Consider the following 18,641-nt stretch of genomic DNA (forward strand, 5'->3'; position numbering starts at 1 on the left):
TGTGCATCTCTGGCCGACATGAAACAGCAGAACGGCGTCAGCTAGTGAGTGTCTCCCACGCTCACCGAGGCATCATTTGACCCATCACTACCTATCGACGGAAGCAACTTTTGGAATCTTTTGGTTCACCGACGGTTTAGACGCAATTACGTGGGTTTTTATTAACACTTGCACAAGTTGCACGAACAAGCAGCACGCACATCCGCCCACCACACAAACACACAAACAAACACACACACACACAAATGCACAAAGTCGTTCATACATTTATCGGAAGGGACCCTCGGCCCTCATCCTGGCCTCTGTCACATTCATTTCTTGTCGCCAGGCTCTGTGTGAGACTCCCTCGAGTGCGTTGCCGGGCAACCGCAGCTGCATTAATATGTGGGAGGGTGTGTGTGTGGGGGGGTTGGGGGGGGTATAGGGGGATGCCTCTTGTCTGCTGAGCGAAAGCAGCGAGCAGGATGGCATCAGCGCGAGGTGACGGGTGCATGCTGTCTTAATCTTTTCACTTAAAGGGGGATGAAAAAAAAACCAGAAGGGGGCCTGAAAAAAAAAAAAGGTGTCGGATGCTTCAGAAGCAACACCTGATCTCTCCTTTTGTTCACTGAGAGACACACAAAAAAAAGTTTGATTAAAAAAAGTCCTTACAGCTCCACCAGGCAGACTGAAAGCGTTCTTTTTTTTTTCTGTTTGTTTGCAGAGCGGAGACAAAGAGGGATGGAGGTGTTCACATGAAACAGCTTTGCCCACCTCCACCCCGCATCTGCCCGTCATCCATTCTTCAACTTGACATCCTCCTTCCACCACTCAGACAAGGGGACCAAGAGGAGGAGGAGGAGGAGGAGGAGGAGGCGAGAAGAGTCTGTGGCACATGCAGTTTTTAACGCTTCCAAGGCTGAGCGGGAAAGTGGCAGCAACTTCCACCAGCAGTGAGATGAACGCTGGGGTGAGGAAGACCTGGACCACTCGGATGGACCGTGGACCCCATAAAGAGCTGAAAGATGAGAGGGGTCCACCATCACTTTAGTTGGGGAAGGTGTCCATCTCCAGCATGTCCATGTTATTCCTGATACTTTGCAAGGTAGGTGCATTTTTAATGAGCCCTCTTCCCCTGTATGGCTATGAATTTATGATGTGAGGCGATGTATACTTTATACACGAGCGGCAACAGGGGGGTGTTTTCCACGCTCAGTTGTGTTTGGATGAAACATTAAAAGGGCGCTCCGTGTGTCAAATATAGGGTCGCTCGGCCAGCGCTGGTGCTTATTTTCCCGCGGGAGTTTGCCCGTCATGTCACGTCATGCATGCTCCTGACAGTTTAAAGTGCCACTTACGTAACCGCGACTTCTGTTGAAGTCTGACCCCTGCTTGGCCTGGAGGTCTCCTCTTTAGTGCAGCGTCCTTTGTTGCAGGGTCCACTTTAAGTTGCCCCCCATGAGACCTACGCTTTGGCTTAGCCATTAGTCAAACCACAGTATGTCAGACTTGGACTTGGTCTTGGTTTGTTTTCCCGAGGTGCAAAGCGAATGGAGTGGAAACGGCGTGAAGGTAAAGACATTTTTTATTTTAACACTAAAACTAAAAACAGGAACCAACAAAAAGCGCGCACAATGGCGGTACAAAAAACTGGGCTATGAAACAAAAGACTAGCCCAAAGGCAATTAACGGTAAACATGAAACAAAAACTTGCACTGTGGCATAAATAACAAGAAAACTTACTGTGACAAGGGTATGAGAAAAACAGCATGGATATCATGGGTGCAGGAGGTGATGTTGCCCGACTGACTACCTGGTAACTGTGGCTTAAATAATGAACATGATAAGTGCAAACAGGTGTGAGACAAGACAGGTGAACCGATTGGTCGTCATGGTGACAAAACAGGGAGTGAAAAAAAAAGGAACTTAAAGAGTCCAAAGGTCAAATGTACCTGGTATTCCTAGGCAGTCTCCCATACTAACTCATGATCAGACATGACAGATGAAAACAAATGAGTTTGCATGGTTACAAGACAAACAAGGAAATGCAAAACAGTACTAAATGTCCAAAAAACTAAACCGTACATGACCAAAACAAAACATGATCCTGTCAGGCTTGGACTTGGTCTTGAGTTGTTTTCCCGAGGTGCAAAGCGAATGGAGTGGAAACGGCGTGAAGGTAAAGACATTTTTATTTTAACACTAAAACTAAAAACAGGAACCAACAAAAAGCCCGCACAATGGCGGTACAACAAACTGGGCTAAGAAACAAAAGACTAGCACAAAGGCAATTAACTGTAAACATGAAAAAAAAACTTGCACTGTGGCATAAATAACAAGAACACTTACTGTGACAAGGGTATGAGAAAAACAGCATAGATATCATGGGTGCAGGAGGTGATGTTGCCTGACTGACTACCTGGTAACTGTGGCTTAAATAATGAACATGATAAGTGCAAACAGGTGTGAGACAAGACAGGTGAACTGATTGGTCGTCATGGTGACAAAACATGGAGTGAAAAAAAAGGAACTTAAAGAGTCCAAAGCACCTGGAATTCCTAGGAAGTCTCCCATCCAAGTACTAACCAGGCCAGACACTGCTTAGCTTTGAGAACAACAAGATTGCGGATGCTCAGGGTAGTAAACTCAAGATCAGACATGACAGATGAAAACTAATGAGTTTGCATGGTTACAAGACAAACAAGGAAATGCAAAACAGAACTAAATGTCCAAAAAACTAAACCGAACATGACCAAAACAAAACATGATCCACAGGTGTGACACAATATTGCGATTTACTACAAAGCTTGCACACTTCCATGAAAAGTTTGGGCAAGTGTAGATAATGTGCCGCGACAATTGGTGCACAATGCAAAATGTTAGAATCTCATTGAACCGCTACCTCACTATTCAGTCAACATCAGCCCTAACTTAAATGAGCTTTGTGAGGTGTCTTACAGCAAGGAATAAATAATCAATCTGGACTCTCTGAAGGTGGTGTCAGAGAGGAGAAGTCTAGCAAAACTCCTAGCCATTATGGACAACACCTCCTATCCACTACACTCGGACCTTGTGGAGAGAATGAGCACGTTCAGTGGAAGGCTCGGACTCCCAAAATGTAACACGGAACCACACAGGAGGTCCTTCATACCGACAGCCATCAGACTGTATAATGTATATGTTCCTTGACTGCACTTAAATGTAGAATATATGTAGAATATATTTATATTATTCATATAATGTATATTATATATGTCATATAGTATTTATTATTATTATTGTTTATTGTGAGCGAACTGTGGTGCTGAATTTCCCCCAGGGATCAATAAAGTACTTTATATTCTATTCTATTCTAATTACACATTTGGTAACACTTTAGTATGGGGAACACATATACACCATTAATTTGTGGCTTATTAACAAGTACCATATTGGCTCTTAATTAGTCATTATTAAGAACTTATTAATGCCAAATTCTGCATGGACTTATGAGACAACCAGTAAGAGAGTGGTTCTCAAATGGGGGTACGCGTGCCCCAGTGGGTTTAGTTTAGTTTAGTTTATATTATTAAGGATCCCCATTAGTCTACACCGCAGTGGAGACTATTCTTCCTGGGGTCCAGGCAAAAAACAACATATTAAAGATACAATACAACATGATCCAATAATAAAATGTTATAATACAAAAATAGCAACAACAAAGAACCCAAAAAATAAAAATAACTTTCCGTCCATCCATCCATTTTCTTCCGCTTATCCGAGGTCGGGTCGCGGGGGCAGCAGCCTAAGCAGGGAAGCCCAGACTTCCCTCTCCCCAGCCACTTTGTCTAGCTCTTCCCGGGGGATCCCGAGGCGTTCCCAGGCCAGCCGGGAGACATAGTCTTCCCAACGTGTCCTGGGTCTTCCCCGTGGCCTCCTACCGGTTGGACGTGCCCTAAACACCTCCCTAGGGAGGGGTTTGGGTGGCATCCTGACCAGATGCCCGAACCACCTCATCTGGCTCCTCTCGATGTGAAGGAGCAGCGGCTTTACTTTGAGTTCCTCCCGGATGACAGAGCTTCTCACCCTATCTCTAAGGGAGAGCCCCGCCACACGAAGGAGGAAACTCATTTCGGCCGCTTGTACCCGTGATCTTATCCTTTCGGTCATGACCCAAAGCTCATGACCATAGGTGAGGATGGGAACGTAGATCGACCGGTAAATTGAGAGCTTTGCCTTCCAGCTCAGCTCCTTCTTCACCACAATGGATAATAATAACTTATACTACATAATAATTTTCATAACAAAGATAAAAATATAAATATAAAAATAGATATACCGTATTTCCTCGAATTGCCGCTGGGTCACTAATTAATTTAAAACCTCTTCTCACTCCTGCGCTTACCAAAGGCATGCGGTAAAAGTAAGCATGCGCTAATTATTTTAAAACCTCTTACCAAAGGTATGCAGTAAAAATTTGAGTGTGATGTAAGCTTGGACCTTAAATCCTACTGAATAGCACTTAATCGTCTTCCCTTTATGCGATTTTAAATTACCTGTATTGAAATCAGCCTCCTCCATTTTGAAAATGATGACAGGGGTGGTGTCACTCGTGACGTCACGAGTTTGATAATAAGCATGCGCTAATTATTTTGGGAAGCGAGTTTGAGCCGGCAGTAATTCAAGGCAGGCACATACTATATGTCCTGCAGCAATTCAAGGAAATACGGTATATATTTTTGCAAAAATAAAACTAAGAACCAATGGCCTAAAATATACACATTAGTGTACCAAAGACAAGCAATAAGTGACGAAAAAGTACCATCCATCCATTTTCTACTACTTATCCTATAATCAATAAAATACTCAATAGTCAATAAAAACAGTCATGACATAAGGTACAATCTAGAATAATCTCTTCTCCGCTTAGTCTATTCTTAAAACCCACTATGCTGGTGATTGATAGCAGATATTGTGGAAGTCGATTCCAGTAAATGATTGCCCGATACATTACAGTCTTTTTCAAAATATCACTTTTGGGTTTAAGACGGGTGAGAGGACCTCTTAGGGCTAGCCTGGTACCGTAGTTGTGATTGTCACTGGCAAGCAACAGCTGGGAATACAGATATGAAGGTTTATGGCAGGGGTCACCAACCTTTTTGAAACCACGAGCTACTTCTTGGGTACTGATTAATGTGAAGGGCTACCAGTTTGATACACACTTAAATAAATTGCCAGAAATATCCAATTTACCTTTAATATATATATATATATATATATATATATATATATATATATATATATATATATATATATATATAAATGGGTATTTCTGTCTGTCATTCTGTCTTACATTTTTTTTCCTTTCACGTAAGGTTTTTTGTAGAGAATAAATGATGAAAAAAAGACTTAATTGAACGAGGAGAAAACACAAAAAAAATGAAAATACATTTTTTAAACATAGTTTATCTTCAGTCTTGTTCACGAGTAAGGGAAGAGTGGATCATGAGATCGACAGGCGGATCAGTGCGACGTCTTCAGTAATGCGGACTTTGTACCAATTCATTGGGGTGAAGAAGGAGCTGAGCCGGAAGGCAAAGCTCTCAATTTACCGGTCGATCTATGTTCCCATCCTCACCTATGGTCATGAGCATTGGGTCATGACCGAAAGGATAAGATCACGGGTACAAGCGGCCGAAATAAGTTTCCTCCGCCGTGTGGCGGGGCTCTCCCTTAGAGATAGGGTGAGAAACTCTGCCATCCGGGAGGAAATCAAAGTAAAGCCGTTGCTCCTCCACATCGAGAGGAGCCAGATGAGGTGGTTCGGGCATCTTGTCAGGATGCCACCCGAACGCCTCCCTAGGGAGGTGTTTAGGGCACGTCCAACCGGTAGGAGGCCACGGGGAAGACCCAGGACACTTTGGGAAGACTATGTCTCCCAGCTGGCCTGGGAACGCCTCGGGATCTTCCGGGAAGAGTTAGACAAAGTGGCTGGGGAGAGGGAAGTCTGGGGTTCCCTGCTTAGGCTGCTGCCCCCGCGACCCAACCTCGGATAAGCGGAGGAAGATGGATGGATGAATGGATTATCTTCAATTTCGAATCTTTAAAATTCAAAATTCAAACAAAAAAATTAATAGGAAAAACTAGCTAATTCGAATATTTTTGAAAAAACTAAAAAAATAATATATGTAACATCATTAGTAATTTTTCCTGATTAAAATAAATTTTAGAATTTTGATGACATGTTTTAAATAGGTTAAAATCCAATCTGCACTTTGTTAGAATAAATAACAAATTGGACCAAGCTATATTTCTAACAAAGACAAATCATTATTTCTTCTATATTTTCCAGAACAAAATTTTAAAAGAAATTCAAAAGACTTCGAAATAAGATTTAAATTTGATTTTACAGATTTTCTAGATTTTCCAGAATATTTTTATTTTATTTTAATCAAGTTTGAAGAAATATTTCACAAATATTCTTCGTCGAAAAAACAGAAGCTAAAATGAAGAATTAAATTAAAATGTATTTATTATTCTTTACAATTAAGAAAAAAAATACTTGAACATTGATTTAAATTGTCAGGAAAGAAGAGGAAAGAATTCAAAAGGTAAAAAGGTACATGTGTTAAAAATTCCTAAAATCATTTTTAAGGTTGTATTTTTTCTCTAAAATTGTCTTTCTGAAAGTTATAAGAAGCAAAGTAAAAAAATAAAATGAATTTATTTAAACAAGTGAAGACCAAGTCTTTAAAATATTTTCTTGGATTTTCAAAATTTATTTGAGTTTTGTCTCTCTTAGAATTAAAAATGTCGAGCAAAGCGAGACCAGCTTGCTAGTAAATAAATACGATTTAAAAAATAGAGGCAGCTCACTGGTAAGTGCTGCTATTTGAGCTATTTTTAGAACAGGCCAGCGGGCGACTCATCTGGTCCTTACGGGCTACCTGGTGCCCGCGGGCATCGTGTTGGTGACCCCTGGTTTATGGTATGTATAGATGTTTTTTTCAATTAGAATCAAACTACATGCTAGTCTTTCACCAACTTTCATCCATGACAATTCATGATCTACTTGAAGGTATGCCAAAGGGTGCGTGAGATTTTTTTAAAATGTTCTAAAAAATAGCAACAATTCAAAAATCCTTTATAAATATATTTATTGAATAATACTTCAACAAAATATGAATGTAAGTTCATAAACTGTGAAAAGAAATGCAACAATGCAATATTCAGTGTTGACAGATGGATTGTTTTTGTGAACATGTTCCATACATTTTTGATGTTAAAGAATTATTTTTTTGTGAATAAATGTTCTGATTTAAGTTCATGAATCCAGATGGATCTCTATTACAATCCCCAAAGAGGGCACTTTAAGTTGATGATTACTTCTATGTGTAGAAATCTTTATTTATATTCAATCACTTGTTTATTTTTCAACAAGTTTTTAGTTATTTGTATATCTTTTTTTCCAAATAGTTCAAGAAAGACCACTACAAATGAGCAATATTTTGCACTGTTATACAATTTAATAAATCAGAAACTGATGACATAGTGCTGTATTTTACTTCTTTATCTCTTTTTTTCAACCAACAATGCTTTGCTGTGATTAGGGGGTACTTGAATTAAAAAAAAAAATGTTCAAAGAGTGTTCATCAGTGAAAAAAGGTTGAGAACCACTGTCTTACAGCAAGGAATAAATACACATTTGGTAACACTTTAGTATGGGGAACATATTCACCATTAATTAGTTGCTTATTAACATGCAAATTAGTACCATATTGGCTCCTAATTATTCATTATTAAGTACTTATTAATTCCTTATTCTGCATGGCCTAATGAGACAACCAGTAAGCCATTAACTCAGAGTCTTGCCTCATTAAACTCAAAATTATTGCTTATTAGTAACCCTAACCAAACAATAACAGTGCAATACTTTTTCACAACATGGTCACTACTGCCTAGTTTCTCTTGTTATATTCTTATTTTACTGTTATATTTGTATTCCCATTGTTGCTTTTTATTTTTATTCTTATTTTAATATTTTTCAATTTTGTTTCCATTTATACCCCCATTAATTTCTTTTTACTTTTTAATTGATCTCAACTCTGTACACTGCTGCTGGAATTTTAATTTTCCTGAAAGAATCAATAAAGTACTATCTATCTATCCATCTATCTATCTATCTATCTATCTATCTATCTATCTATCTATCTATCTATCTATCTATCTATCTATCTATCTATCTATCTATCTGTCTATCTCCCTCTCCCTCTCCCTCTCCCTCTCCCTCTCCCTCTCCCTCTCCCGCTCCCTAACACTTTTGTGAAGTGAATTATATTTATATAGCGCTTTTCTCTAGTGACTAAAAGCGCTTTTACATAGTGAAACCCAATAGTTAAGTTACATTTAAACCAGTGTGGGTGGCACTGGAGGCAGGTGGGAAAGGGTCTTGCCCAAGGACGCAAAGGCAGTGACTAGTATGGATCCGGGGATCAAACCTGGAACCCTCAAGTTGCTGGCACGGCCACTCTACCAGCCGAGCTATACGGCCTTTTATGTTTCCCTACTGTCCAATTATCTCTAAATGAAGTCTTTGTTACTTTAATAAGCAACTAATTAATGGTGAATATGTTCCCCATACTAAAGTGTTACCAGATATCTAAGTATTTCATATAGCATAGTATATATAAAGTGTCACCCAAGTTTTATATTCCCATGAGGCTGACACCTGACCTGGAGAACTTACATAATAAATGTGGCTTGTGTAAAAATCCAAAGAATCGACAAAAACAAAACCCAAATGTGCGATAAAGGCATGTCTCCAGCACTGCCAACAGTCCTTCAGCCGGTTATTGAGGATTATTGCCACCTTTTCGTTGCGGAAATAACTTGAAATGATCAAAAACCTGCAGCATGCGCAAGCACGGAACGTAGAGGTGTCAATTTAGAGAGCAAATAGAATGGAAATAATTGAAAAGGGCCATCTTGTGCAGCAGGAAATAAAAGAGCGACTTGAAATATTTTGCGGTAAAACCTCAAGCAGACAATTTAAACTTTTCATTTAATGAATATGCTCCTTCCTCCCAGCAGCTCTGATCATTGCCAACAAAAACATGAAAAAAATTAAGCACATGACTTTGACTTGTCATATAATTCTGTTTGTCTTTCCTCCCAAATGTTATTGATGATTCGCCGCTCGGGCTGTCAATCTTTGGGAAAAGACAATTCCATATGAGTTAGAATAAATTCTTGATTCAAATCGATTCTCGATTAAAAATCTACTTTTTGATAACCTTGGGTGCCGGTTCTGCGAGTTACTACATTCATTCATTATATAGATCAGGGGACCACAAACTGTATATGTATATATATATGTATATATATATATATATATATATATATATATATGTATACGTATATATATAGGCCCTGCAATGTGGTGGCGACTTGTCCAGGGTGTACCATGCCTTTCACCCGAATGCATCTAAGATAGGCTCCAGCGACCCCCCGCAACCCTCAAAAGGGACACGCGGTAGAATATATATATATATATATATATATATATATATATATATTCTTATATATATATATATATATATATATATATATATTATATGTATATATATGTTTTATTTATGTATATATATATATTTATATATACACATATATGCACACATACATATATATACATATATATGTACATGTATACATACACACATATATTTATATACAAATATATACACAAATATATATATATACATATACACACTGCAAATATATATATATATATATACTGTATATGTATAATTTATATATATATATACTTATTATATTATATATGTATATATATATATATGTATATATATATATATATATATATATATATATATATATATATATATATATATATATATATATATATATATATATATATGTATGTATGTATGTATGTATTTATAGGCCCTGTGATGTGGTGGCGACTTGTCCAGGGTGTACTCCGCCTTCCGCCCGAATGCAGCTAAGATAGGCTCCAGCGACCCCCCGCAACCCCGAAAGGGACAAGCGGTAGGAAATGGATGGATGGGTGGATGGATGGATGGATGTACATATTATATATATATATATATATATATATATATATATATATATATATATATATATATATATATATATATATATATATATATATATATATATATATATATGTATATATATATATATATATATATATATATATGTATATATATATATATATATATATATATATATATATATATATATATATATATATATATATATGTGTGTGTGTGTGTGTGTGTATGTGTGTATATATAGAGCCCGGCCCCTGAGTCAAATAGTTAGGGGACCTATGATTTAGACTGTAGAATGCCATAGTATTTTTTTAAGAGGCATCATTATTGATTCAGCCCATGCAGCGGTGACTTTATTGATATTCCGCGTCAGTTTTGTGCCTGTTTAAACTAACCTTGGCCCCTCCCATCCGATTTAGACTCGTATCCGTCCGTTAAATATGGAAAAAACGTGCGACTTCGACAAGATGCTTTCTAATCCCCCCTTTCATTGCATGTGGTGGGCGTGCACCTGTACGCCCGCTCCGCTCGCTTGGAGTCAGCGGCGAAACGACGCCAAAAGCGAGCGTGCCTTGTCGGAGCGCGTTAGCATCTGGACTTGTTTGACATGCTGGGGATTATTCAAGTGGCAAACGGTTTCACTCTCCACTGATCTGAGCACGTTAGCTTCTATTAGGCGCAGCAGGAGTGTTGGGATTTGTTGTCCCAGGTATGGCAGCATGCCTTCTCAAACACAGTCTGCTCTTTTTCTGTTTTTAAAGCACCCGCGGGCTTGTCGCTGCACAGGTGCGATCCCTGTCTCGGAAGGATAATAACTCGGGGGCGGTAAGATTTGAGGTTTGTGTTTGGAGCCACGTGGATTCCCTCATTTGAATGCTGAGTGAGGCTGGCAGCATGAATCAGGCCCAGGGAGGCAACGTAAAGGCATAAAAGTGTTCAAATGAGCTCCTGATTGACAGTTGTAATCAATAGTCAGATAACTGAATCCTCTTTGCTTCTGCAGCATCGGTCACAGTCAAATCGATGGGAGCGTTTGGATCAGGGGAAGTTCTCCTTGGGGGGGGGGGGAATGATCTCCTTACTGCATTGTACTCACTGGATACTTCATTAGTTACACCTGACACTGCAAAGGTAATCATGCTGAGGTATCGCACTGAGAGAGGTGTTTCTATTCATTGGACCATCTCATCCATTTGTCCACTTATGCTTGGCCCCGACAAAATATTCCTACAATATATTGCCGTTATTATTATGAGACCAAAATTAACCACCGATGTAGGGTTGTACGCGTACTTGCCAACCCTCCGGGATTTTCCGGGACACTCCCGAAATTCAGCGCCTCTCCCAAAAACCTCCCGGGACAAATTTTCTCCCGAAAATCTCCCGAAATTCAGGCGGAGCTGGAGACCACGCCCCCTTCAGCTCCATGCGGACCGGGTGACGTGTCGACAGCCTGTTTTCACGTCCGCTTTCAACAATATAAACAGAGTGCTTGGCCAATGACGTTTTAACTGTAGAATGATCGAGGGCGAGTTCTTGGTTTCTTACGTGGGTTTATAGTTAGGCAATCTCATTAACGTCCTCCCAGCGTGGCAACAACACACAACAACAGCAGTCACGTTTTCGTCTACAGTAAAGCAGTTTGTCTGTGTAAACAGTAATGTTGTGACACTCTTAAACAGGACAATACTGCCATCTACTGTGCATGCTGTAGATATTGGCTTTCACTATGTAAAGCGCTTTGAGTCACTAGAGAAAAGCTCTATATAAATATAATTCACTTCACTTCACTTCACTTCACTTCATATGTGACAATAACATCTACGGCTTTTAGAGCTGTGGTTCTCAACCTTTTTTAAGGGATGTACCACCTGTGAACATTTTTTTAATTCAAGTACCCCCTAATCCAGGGGCCGGGAACCTTTTTGGCTGAGAGAGCCATGAAAGCCAAATATTGTAAAAAATGTATTTCTGTGAGAGCCATATAATATTTTTTAACACTGAATAAGACCAACATTTTCAGAGTATAATAAGGCTCTTTTTATTTTTAATGACATTGTTATTCGGAAGCTAACCAATAATGTATAAAATACTTTTTATAATTAATGCGACTTCTTGAACAGGTGTGGTAGAAAAGGGATGGATTGATTGAAATGCATGAGAATGTTTTATATTTTGAATGTTATTTTTAACACTGTGATTACCAGCGGATTTATTCATTACTTATCGTGTTAAGCAATGTCAGCTAAAATGTATCTGAGAGCCAGATGCCGTCATCAAAAGAGCCACATCTGGCTCCAGAGCCATGGGTTCCCTACCCCTGCCCTAATCAGAGCAGAACATTTTTGGTTGAAAAAAAAAAGTTAAAGAAGTAAAATACAGCACTATGTCATCAGTTTCTGATTGATTAAATTGTATAACAGTGCAAAATACTTCTCATTTGTAGTGGTCTTTCTTGAACTATTTGGAAAAAAATATATAAAAATAACTAAAAACGTGTCGAAAAATAAACAAGTGATTCAATTATAAATAAAGATGTCTACACATACTGCGATGACATGGCAACTTGTCCAGGGTGTATCCCGCTTTCCGCCCGATTGTAGCTGAGATATGCGTCAGCGCCCCCCGCAAACCCAAATGGGAATAATATATATATGTCTTAATTGGATTTGAAATGAGATTTTCTTATTCAAACGAGGATAGCAGGTCCATTATACAAACACAAGCTATGGGATGACGCATTTACTTCCGGGGTCACGTTTCCTCTTATGTCATCCCATAGCTTGTGTTTGTAAATTGCTTTATAACTGTTTTTACAATATAGCGTTAACAAAACGTCTGTATTTTTATAATGTAGCGTTATATTTTAATAATATAGCGTTAACAAAACGTCTGTATTAATCATGACCCCGGAAGTAAATGGGGGTGGGGGGGGTGTAGGGAGAAGAAATTTGGTGTGACATCATCACTAAATGACGTCACAGGAAAATGGACGATGGATTTAAAGATAGCGAAAATCAGGCACTTTAAAGCCTTTTTTCGGGATATTCCATGATGGGTAAAATTTTGAAAAAAAAATTGAAAAATAAAATAAGCCCCTGGGAACTGATTTTTATTGTTTCTAACCCTTCTGAAATTGTGATAATGTTCCCCTTTAATAATTCCACACATAAGTCGCTCTGTAGTATATTCGCAACCTATAGTCCGAAAAATACTGTAGTAAGTTTTGCTAATAATAATGTTCACAATCATCACTATCATCACTGCCTCTCCTCCAGCACTCTCCTCCATTTTCTTGTAAGTTTGTGTCAAGCACACATCTTCATGCATGAAGATGCAGCACCACAAAGATCAGCACTCTGGTGGAGGGATGCCCTCTCCATGGTTCTCCCCGTGAGAGGCAATCAAAGCCCATGGGGGCGGATCAAAAGAGGAGGATTTGAACAGCCTCGGGGAGGTTTGATGTACCTCGCGGGCAAAATTGGCTTATCATATATGTGACATGTTTTTCCTTCACCGTCTCCTCCTTGTAAACACGGCTGTAGAAGAGGAGGGCGGCACGTGTACTGAAACTCTAATAACCTCTTTAAACTTATAAGTTGGCGCCCAACGGGATTGTACAAAAGCCATAACCAGTGAAGTTGGCACGTTGTGTAATTCGTAAATAAAAAACAGAATACAATGATTTGCAAAGCCTTTTCAACTTATATTCAATTGAATAGACTGCAAAGACCAGATTTTTAATGTTTCGAACTGCAAATAATCATTAACTTAGAATGTAATGGCAGCAACACATTGCAAAAAAGTTGGCGCGGGGGCCTTTTTACCACTGTGTTACATGGCCTTTCCTTTTAACAACACTCAGTTAACGTTTGGGAACTGAGGAGACCATTTTTTTAAGCTTTTCAAGTGGAATTATTTCCCATTCTTGCTTGATGTACAGCTTAAGTTGTTCATCAGTCCGGGGTCTCTGTTGCGATGTTTTAGGCTTCATATTGCACCACACATTTTCAACAGGAGACAGGTCTGGACTACAGGTAGCCCAGTCGAGTACCCGCACTATTTTACCATGAAGTCACGCTGTTGTAACACGTGGCTTGGCATTGTCTTGCTGAAATAAGCAGGGGCGTCCATAATAACATTGCTGGGATGGCAACATATGTTGCTCCAAAAGCTGTATGTACCTTTCAGCATTAATGGTGCCTTCAAGCTCCATGTTCTGATGTTTATATTTTTAAATATTATTTGTGTGGTTGTGGTTGTGTCTGTGCTTGTGTTTTTGTTCTGTTGTTTTTGTGTATGTTAAGAAAGCAATGATGCACTGTGTCCAAGACAAATTTCCCCGCGGGGACAATAAAGTTGAACCTTGACCTTTACCTTGACCTTCACAGATGTGTAAGTTACCCATGCCTTGGGCATTAATACACCCCTATACCATCACAAATGCTGGCTTTTGAATTTTGTCCCTAGAACAATCCAGAATTGTTCTTTACCTCATTGTTACGGAGGACACGACGTCCACAAATTCCCCAAAAAACTTTTAAACTCGTCAGACCACAGAACATATTTCCACTTTGCATTAGTCCATCTTAGATGAGCTTAGCCCCAGCGAACCCGACCGCGTTTCTGGGTGTTGTTGGTAAATGACTTTCCCTTTGCATAGTAGAGTTTTAACTTGCACTTACAGATGCAGCGACCAACTGTAGTTACTGAGAGTGTTTTTTCTAAAGTGTTCCTGAGCCCATGTGGTGATATCCTTTAGACACTGTTGCCGCTTTTTGATGCAGTACCGACTGAGGGATCCGAAGTCACGAGCATTCAATGTTATGTGCAGTGATTCGTCCAGATTCTCTGAACCTTTCGATGATATTACAGACCTTGGCTGGGGAAATCCCCAAATCCCTTGCAATAGCTCGTTGGGAAATGTTGTTCTTAAACTGTTCGACAATTTTCTCACGCAGTTGTTCACAAAGTGGTGACCTTCGCCTCATCCTCGTTTGTTAACGACTGAGCATTCCAGGGAAGCTGGTTTTATTCCCAATCATGGCAGCCGCCTGTTCCCAATCAGCCTGTTTACCTGTTCCAAATAAGTGTTTGATGAGCATTGCTCACTTTTTTCAGTCCTTTTTGCCACTTGTGCCAGCTTTTTGGAAACATGTTGCGGCCATCAAATTTCAAATGAGCAAATATTTGCAAAAAATAACAAAGTTAAGTGTATTGTCTTTGCAGTCTATTCAATTGAATATAGGTTAAAAAAGATTTGCAAATCAATGTATTCTGTTTTTATTTACCATTTACACAACGCGCTAACTTCACTGGTTTTGGAGTATAATTAAACCGAGTTAGGGCAGTGCGTCTCAATTACTTTCAGTCATGACCCCCATGGGGGACAGAAATTTCCACCCAACCCCCTGAATGTAATTACTATTAAGAACTTGATTATTCTCATTTAGTTATCTGAGCTATATTCTTCATATACGCCCAGGGCGAGGTGACCTTCTTTTCATTCCTTTCACATACTTCTCCATCTCTTCGCACTCGAACACACATTTAACACACTTCCTTGTGGTGTAGGTCAGTGATCTCAAACCTGATTTACCTGGGGAGCTGCATGGAGATCAGAGTCAGGGTGAGGCTGGGTCACTCAGAATGTTCACTTTAGAATCGGGTTTAACAACGTGACTAAATTACTACTTCTGTCAGCAGCTATATTAGGCTCTAAATCAGGTGTGTCCGAGCCACGGCATCTTCCATTTGGCCGGGTTCAATTTCAATAACCAACTTGGTCGTGTGGGGTGTTTTCATATAACATTTAAGTACTCAGGGGTCTGACAAGTGGCAATTTGTCACCATTTTTGGGGCATTGGGTCAGTGACCATGATGTGCAGTTCTTTAACTCCACAAGAACAGCAGGTGTGAATGAATGATGGGTTCCCACTTCTCTATGAGCGCTTTGAGTATCTAATAATAGAAAAAACGATATAAATCTAATCCATTATTATTATTCACCTTTTTTTGACCGAATCCAAACAACCTTTCCTAGTCATGGTGCACAAAAAAAAAATCCATTTAGCACAAAAAGTAAACACACGGTCACACATAACACAACCTGCTCAGTAAACTTTGTGGCTTTATATGAAAAAAAAAACGTCCAATCAAGACAAAAAACTCGAAATTACACCCATTCAAATGGTGGAAAAAAATGCAAAACACTTTTGCCACACATACCAATGTTTGACTTAGAGCTGCTTGATATTTTTTGATTGATTACAAAGCTTTCAAAAGGTCTTCACGGAAGTACTTTCACATACTCTTAAATGTCATGTTTGGTGATCATGTTCCGTTTGGTTTTTGCACTCTTGTCAGTTTCTGTTTTTTCCCTCCCTGTTTTGTCACGATGACTACCAATCAGTTCACCTGTCCTCACAACTCACGCACCTGTTTTCAATCACCACATCAGGATTCAAGCTTGCCATTTCCAGTCAGTCCTTCTGGCGTCATTGTGTTCGTTCCATACTCTGTTTTTGCCACAGTAAGTCGTACTCGTTTTTCATGCCAAGGTTCATGCTGTTCTTTTCAAGTCACGGTAACTGTTGTTTGCGTTATGTTTATAGTTTATGTAAAAATTTTGGTTTTGTTTCTTTTGGGTTCCCTCCGGGTACACTGGCTTCCTCCCACTTCCAAAGACATGCACCTGGGGATAGGATGATTGGCAACACTAAATTGGCCTTAGTGTGTGAATGCGAGTGTGAATGTTGTCTGTCCATCTGTGTTGGCCCTGCGATGAGATGGCGACTTGTCCAGGGTGTATCCCGCCTTCCGCCCAATTGTAGCTGAGATAGGCGCCAGCGCCCCCCGCGACCCCAAAAGGGAATAAGCGGTAGAAAATGGATGGATATATATATATATATATATATATGTATATATATATATATATATATATATATATATATATATATATATATATATATATATATATATATATATATAAATATATATATGTCTTGATTGGATTATCCAGAGAATAGTGCTCAATACCGTGGTAGAGCGCAATATGTAGGTGTGGGAAAAATCACAAGACTACTTCATCTCTACAGAACTGTTTAATGAGGGGTTCCCTCAATCATCAGGAGATTTTAAAAATCTCCTGATGATTGAGGGAACCCCTCATGAAACAGATTTTAAAAATCTCCTGATGATTGAGGGAACCCCTCATGAAACAGTTCTGTAGAGATGAAGTAGTCTTGTGATTTTTCCCACACCTACATACATATATATATAATGATATATATATATATATATATATATATATATATATTTTTTTTTTTTTATTTTTTTATTGTATTTATAATTTTTTTATTTATTTATTTATTTTTATTTTTTTTGAAACTGTTGAGTTCCCCAAAAGATGGTCAGAGAGACTCAGTTGGTTATGTTGTATTTTTTCCTCTTTGCACTGTTATTCTAGTTAATGTTCTTTCCAGTCAGAGTCAAAATCGCCATAATAAGTTTTACCATTAGCCGGCAAGATTGCGTGGACCACAATTACACTAAATAATGATAATAAGTAAAGGGACACAAAAAATGGGCAGCTGGCTGCAATGTTGAGGCCCCCAGTCTGGGTAATACACTATTTTGACAAAAGTATTTGGGTACCTGCCTTGACTCACATATGAACTTGAAGTGCCATCCCATGGAATTGTTCAAAAAGTTTTGCTATCCTGGAGCATTCAAAGTTCCTTTCCCTCGAACTAGGGGGGGCAAGCCCAATTCCTGAAAAACCAACCCCACACCATAATTCCTCCTCCACCAAATTTCACACTTGGCACAATGCAGTCCGAAATGTAGCGTTCTCCTGGCAACCTCCAAACCCAGACTCGTGCATCAGATTGCCAGATGGAAAAGTATAATTCCTCAGTCCGGAGAAGGCGTATTCACTGCTCTAGAGTGCAGTGGTGACGTGCTTTACACCACTGCATCCCATGCTTTGCATTGGACTTGGTGATGTATAACTTGCATTGGACTTGGTGATGTATACCTTAGATGCAGCTGCTCGGCCATGGAAACCCATTCCATGAAGCTCTCTGCGTACTGTATGTGGGCTAATTGGAAGGTCACGTGAGGGTTGAAGTTCTGTAGCAACTGACTGTGCAGAAAGTCTTAGCACTATGCGCTTCAGCATCCCCTGAACCCTCTCTGTCAGTTCACGTGGCCTACCACTTGGTGGCTGACTTGCTGTTGTTCCCAAACTCTTCCATTTTCTTATAATAAAGTTGACTTTGGAATATTTAGGAGCGAGCAAATGTCACGACTGAATTTGTTGCACAGGTGGAAATCAGCGAGAGAGGCCCATTCTTTCACAAATGTTTTTAGAAACAGTCTTCATGCTTAAGTGGTTAACTTTATACACCGAGCCAAGTGATAAGAACACCCGATTCTCATCATTTGGATGGGTAGCTAAATATTTTCGGCAATATAGTGTATGTAATAATACGTTTTTGTGTCAATTCTGCTCCACAGTGACATTTTTAAACACATTTTCCAGTATACCTCATTTTGTAGGACTATCTTTTTAGATGCAAGTCAACCCCT

The 18,641-nt window shown here is 39.2% G+C and overlaps 1 protein-coding gene across 1 annotated transcript in view; it reads left to right on the top strand.

Annotated features, from left to right (window-relative positions):
• Positions 1 to 468: 468 nt before the first annotated feature.
• LOC133550037 (protein TUNAR-like) overlaps positions 469 to 18,641 on the top strand; it is a 40,390-nt gene continuing 22,217 nt past the window's right edge. Inside the window, exon 1 of the mRNA XM_061896034.1 lies at positions 469 to 1,084. Coding sequence (XP_061752018.1) covers positions 1,055 to 1,084 — 30 coding nt within the window. The 5' untranslated portion in view covers positions 469 to 1,054. The remainder of the gene's footprint in view (positions 1,085 to 18,641) is intronic.

The sequence above is a fragment of the Nerophis ophidion genome, linkage group LG03 (genome assembly GCF_033978795.1).
Source record: "Nerophis ophidion isolate RoL-2023_Sa linkage group LG03, RoL_Noph_v1.0, whole genome shotgun sequence".
Lineage (NCBI taxonomy): Eukaryota > Metazoa > Chordata > Actinopteri > Syngnathiformes > Syngnathidae > Nerophis > Nerophis ophidion.